The sequence below is a fragment of the Neolamprologus multifasciatus genome, chromosome 11 (assembly GCF_963576455.1).
Source record: "Neolamprologus multifasciatus chromosome 11, fNeoMul1.2, whole genome shotgun sequence".
Taxonomy (NCBI): Eukaryota; Metazoa; Chordata; class Actinopteri; order Cichliformes; family Cichlidae; genus Neolamprologus; species Neolamprologus multifasciatus.
In genome coordinates this window covers 9391613-9397612 of record NC_140449.1, presented here as the reverse complement: position 1 = coordinate 9397612, position 6000 = coordinate 9391613, and the positions used below count along the sequence as shown (strand labels likewise).

Below are 6000 nucleotides of genomic sequence, written 5' to 3'. Positions count from 1 at the left end.
TGATGCGAAGTGAATAATGATCTTCTGTGGATGGCTCCCGCCTCAATATTTCACAGTAAGTGATGATCTCCTAAACATAAAGGGTGTCGTTGAATCCATATTTCATTGGAGAACAATGCAGTGTTACTGACATACACAAGCAGGAAATGTGCTTACAAAGCATCAAAAGAACTGTCGCACAGTATGGATGGCTGCAGAATAATATAGGGCACTGCTGGATGGATGTAACAAGCTTCACAGCTACACGCATCATTTGATCACATAATACAAAAGGTAGTGTGTGCGTCCGTGTGTACGACATGCATCATTTGATCAGGTAATACAAAGCTTTGGTGCTTGTGTTTGTGCACAAGTTTGCCTGGCATGCATCATTTGCCCATACACTACAAAGCTACAATCTGCTGTGAGTGTATGTGTGTGCGTGCATGTAATATGCATCAACTAGGGAAGAAAAAGCCTGAGCGCATGCTTGTATCTGTTTGTCTACAAAATGTGTGACATGCATCATTTACTTAGATAATACAAAGCCTGCGTGTATGTAGGCTACAAGCAGTGGTATATCTAACAAGAGGGCTTTTTGAATAAGAGAGCGATGCGTCCTGTCAGTTCTAAAGCATGCGCGCGCACACACGCACACACAGAGACGCACACATGCTGACTTTCTGCTAAATTAAGCACAGGACGACCCTACAGACAAGACATCAGACAGCAGAGGCATTTTCTGACACACACAACTTTTGACACAAGCCCATAAACAAGCTAAGTGAGTGACTAGAAATAAATATGCACAAGGCGCGCACACACACACACACACAAATACAGACATACTGGTGGAGACACGTCCCAGTGAAGCGCCACATAAATTGGGGCATGCATTATTAACTGTCTGGGGTTTTTAGAGCTTGCGCTGGGACAGCTGTAGGTCCAAACAGCCTGACATTAGAGAGCAACACAGGGAAACTCTATGCATGACAACAACCGAGCAATCAATAATTCAATGACTCAGTGAATCAATCAACACTTTGGCAGTTTTACTCATGGCAAATGGATTTTATCCTTTATTTAATAATTCTGGATGGTTGGGACAACAACCCCCCTCAAAAAAATCTAACTATAGAGAGTTGTATTGGAGGGTAATTACACTGGAATTATAGAAAGGGGGGGAAACTAAACAAACAAAAAAACACAAGCAAGTTTTGGTAAAATCCAGCAGTAGTATGATATCGGTGCACTTGAGATTTCTGCTGCTATCCAACTATTTGAATTTTGTCCACATGTGAATTATGAACCCTATGAATCAATGATGGAGGTGGAATCATTCTCGTTATTTAGATTGGCATGGCAGGAAATCAGCTAGATACCACTGCAAGTCAGCCACACATGCCTAGAGACCAACTGGTAACCCTCTGGGAACTACAGATTGCTTGGGAAAATGTGTATTCCCTGCCGTTTGCAGAGGGTGCCGCAACAAAAACCTCTTTGCTTTGGTTGCTAGCAGATTGCTAGTCACCTATAGTTTATCCGGGCATTAGATTGATGTCCGGAACACTCCCCATCTAGTCGCTGAGCTGCAGTGAAAGTGGGAAAAAGTGTGATGCAAAGTAAAAGCTGTGCTTTATTCTTTTAACCAACAGGTTTAAAAGGAGCAACTTTTATAGTTTCACTACTGCTAGGCAAGCAGTTAGAGTGTGTTTGGAGACAAGTTGGTATCTTCCATGGAAACTACAGGTGACAATGGCTGCTTGCTGGTTACCAAAGAAATTACAAGGATGTGCAGGACTGTATACCTCTTTGCAACCAATGTCACTCAGCAACAGCCAGCAACTACTTGGCAACTGGTGGGGGATTTTTCTATCGCAGCCTGTGGTTGCCAGAGGGTTTCTCACCATTCTCTAGACCTGTGTGACGGTGGCCTATTGGAGAATATAGGGAACCTTGTATGCTAGAAGCAAACAACTACATCTTGTAAAATGTGTGCGTGGTGACACAATGCGTGTCAATAATAAATGAATCCCAGCAGTAAGAATCGTTCGCCTGGCATCTCTGCCAAATATTCTATGAATTATTGTGGAAAACTCTAAACACAAAGCACTTCTTGAACAATGAAACATAAGGTTAACATTTTAAAACAACACAAATGACATTTATTTTCTGAAAATATGTTCATGTCTCACTTTCAAAAATAAATACTGTGAAAAGAAGTTGTACACACTTTAATCAAAGTATAACGCAGATCATCACTCAGTTTCACGAAATGAAATAAACCAAGCTTAATCACGGTCCAATTTAAAAGGATGCAGAGTGACAGATCAGACTCTCGTACTGGTGGTAAAGCCCTGAATGTATGATCAACTGAATATCTGTGTAACAGCTGCATCAGTAGCCATCAGTAAGAACTAAACAAAACACACTTTTACCTTTTTCCTAAGCAAGAAATGGCTCTACTGTCACTGTCACAAGTAATCAGCACTTAAAAAAATATTCTAAATGAACTCCTAAATCTGGTGAATTATTTGTACCAAAAAGACTGGTATAAAAGGTGTTTGGTAAAGCCGTTTGACCATGCCGATAGACTGCCAAGAGAAGGTATTGACATTACAATAAAAAAGACCGCACACAACAGTCATTGTTCAGTACACTCTCTGTACAATATAAGCCAAGATGACTGCTGCCAGCGCAAGCCCGATCCCAATCTTCTTCAGCATTTCTCTGTCCAGACTATTAGATCCAATGGAGAAGGTGCACAAAGAAGGCGTGGGAGCAGAAACATGGACGCCATTGACCTTTTGTTCCTGTCGGAGGAAAACAAGCAGATTAAAAAGAATCCCAACACAAATCAGAGAGTTAAGAGAGTTTTTTCTGCACCATTTATAACAATTGGTAGTTTAAATGATTTAATTTTAGCATCATCTGTGATATGTGAAAACCCATCTCCTATGCAGACACACAGAGAGCTTGATACTGAGGCGGTTCATATCATGTATATGTATATAATTATGGTGGAATCATCTTTAAAATAAATCAGCTGGCCACAGTCACAAATCAAAGAAGGCTTGACAGCACAGTGAAGAAGATAAAGAAGAGCATTTAAGGACCAAACCCCAGCTGTCTTTGAGTCTATTCCACAGCACACAAGCTATTTCTTTGAATATGACACTTCAGCCAACTAAATAATTTAACTGCAGTTCCTGGACAGATGTGAGGCAAGCCCCAAAAGAAATATCAAAAAATAAAAAAAATAAATCCATTCATAGATCATACGTGTTGATTACTGCGTACATTTTGAAATATATCTATGGATGCTGGTATGCTGGCATGATGATAATGACAGGGATTTATCACTTCCTCTGCTTGCTCACTGCTGTCTCTTCCTTACACCTTCTGTCTCTCTCCATCTGTTTCCTCTCTAGAACTCAGTTTCATGTAGAAAGGAAAACAATAATAAAGTGAATTTAAAATGCAGTGCTTGTTTTAATACTTTGCGGATGAAAGCATTCATAAAACTGGCCATTTGCTTATGCAAATGAGTGCATTTCAATTATGATGCTATTATCTCTGTGTAAGCAGTTAATGCAGTTTTGTAGTGATCCAATTACTGCAGAGTGCTGTCTATTGAATGGAGCTGATGATGAGAAGGTGCACTGTTATGTAGTTAGAGAAGCCTGGATTGACATGAGGAAAGAAGACTGATGTGATGGTGTTATAGCAGCACGGCTGAAGCAAGACTGTGGTAAAAAGACGGTGACTGCATTTGTATTACAGTGAAATGATACTGCTCTGCTACAGCTATCAATTCAGCCTACAATATCAATATCCTAAAATCAAGAACAAAGCAACTTCCTAAAATCAATAAGAGGAAGCATTAAGCCAAGAATGCTGAAGCAAATGGCTACAGATAGTCTGGTTCTGTTATTTAAGTCTGCAGTGATCTTCATCAGTGGCACATACAGTGCTGTATAATCAGACAATTGGCAATATGTTAGTAAATTTGATGTTGATAAAAATGGTGATATACAATATGGCTCAGACCTTAACACCCTAAACCTCTGGTCAACACAACTACTGCTACACTCAACCTCTGCGAAAACACTGATGATTGCAAGATGACAGCAGAGGTGACCCGGTGGGAGGAAACTAGTCTCCAAACAATCTCAGTCCAATTTGTACCAACTGCAATGAATCTGAGACAGATTGCCAACATGTTGCCATTAGTCTGAGTCAGCCTGCACGGATGAGCCCAACTCGTCACCACATCTCTGCAGCAGTGGACTCGACTTAGCTGGTTGCCAACTGGTTGTATTCCAATTACGTTGCTATGCAAAAGTAAGGTTGCCAAACAGTTATGTCATTTTACAGTTAAACTGCTGTCCTGGAGCAACTAAGTCACTATATGTGGGAAAATTAGGACTGAATACAAGTACTTAATGTCTGTATATAGACGGCAATAGATTTGCAAGTTTCACCAGTTTAATTAACTATATTATCACAGATAGAATGCAAAGCCTGACCACCTTTGAGTGGTCAGACCTGGTCCCTGTTGTTGAAGAAACCATTTCAAAGGTAACAACAGTGCAAGTTCACTGCACACGACTGCAAAAGTTTTGGTCGTGCTGCAGTCTCCAACTACTGTTTGATTGTAGCGTTTCAATATTTTGTGAATGTTCATAAAAGGCGTTAATCCGTTAGACCAGGGGTGTCAAATTCAAATGCACAGTGGGCCAAAATTCAAAACTGGAACAAGGTCGCGGGCTAACATTAATATTTATTGAAAAAAAAAATCTTCCTCCAGATTTAAGAATGAATCTCTTCTTATGGACTCAAACACGTTTTGCTGAAAAACTGAATATGGAACAAGCAAAGCTTAATACTAAACAATATACATATTAGCTGTATAATACCAGTAGGCCAGCTCTAATAATAATTTGGTATGGCTTCGCGGGCCAAATGTAATTAGGCTGCGGGCCAAATTTGGCCTGCGGGCCAGAGTTTGACACCTATCCGTTAGACTGATTTCTAATATTTAAATATTTAAATATGTAATATATGTTCAGTGTGCAGTCCTTCATTTACATTTGTTATCTCATTATTTTAGTCAGGTTACCCACTCCTGATTCAAAGCATTTTTTAAAAGTTAGATTTAGCAATTTCCATGTTTGGCATGAAACATTTCAACAATGTACATTATCATGTGACGTTCAAAAATGCAGTTTGTGGCGAGAAAAACATCAAAAACTCGTTTCAGGCCTTGATAGCTGTAATAATTCAGTTACTAACACTGACTATCAATCACTAGCCCAATCTCTCCCTGGCCTCCACCCACCGTCATTGATCACCATTCTGTTTGATTACACATTTATATGATTTTATCGTAATGTATGAGAACGGAGACCTTAGGTGTGATTTGAAGCTAGGCTAATTAATTGATTGATTTATAAATAAATAATCCTTCACGGTGTGGTGCTTTTAATTTCAGCCTTAAACAAATTGCAAGAAGAGGAAGACGGGGAGATAATCGATCCAAATGTCCTTGTTCATGTACGTTGCTTTAATATACGCCATCATCTTCATATTCCATGTCTCTTTAACACGTAATATGTGGTGTTTCCAATTTTCTGTACCTTTCAAGCTTTTGTTTTTAGGTCAACAAAGAAAAATTCCAAAATAAAAAGAGACTACAGAAACTCACACTTTACATACAAACATACTAAGATATTTTTACCCAAGGACTGAAAGCAAAACAATGGCAAACTTTGTTGACTACAAACACCTACCTGCATGTACACTATACATTCATATGAAACTGAGCATCGCTGCACGCCTACACGTCTTGCACGCACATGGCTGCGTGAGTGAGCAGCTGCACGGTGTCTTGTCCTCTGCCTCTCTATCCTCCGCATTACTCTCGCTCCCCTCTACTTGCTGGAGGTTGTGAATGCTACCTTGCCACCCACTCGTTTCCTGAACACACTGTCATGAATGGGTTCCTCTGTTACGGGCGCA

The 6000-nt window shown here is 39.9% G+C and overlaps 1 protein-coding gene across 2 annotated transcripts in view; it reads right to left on the bottom strand.

Annotated features, from left to right (window-relative positions):
* Positions 1-1029: 1029 nt before the first annotated feature.
* Positions 1030-6000, bottom strand: part of cdkal1 (CDK5 regulatory subunit associated protein 1-like 1) — a 257896-nt gene continuing 252925 nt past the window's right edge. The window contains exon 15 of one of the 2 annotated variants that reach the window (XM_085176654.1): positions 1030-2783. In XM_085176654.1, coding sequence (XP_085032780.1) covers positions 2631-2783 — 153 coding nt within the window. In that variant the 3' untranslated portion in view covers positions 1030-2630. Of the gene's footprint in view, positions 2793-6000 lie in introns of both variants that reach the window. The other variant, XM_085176653.1, reaches the window with a different exon arrangement.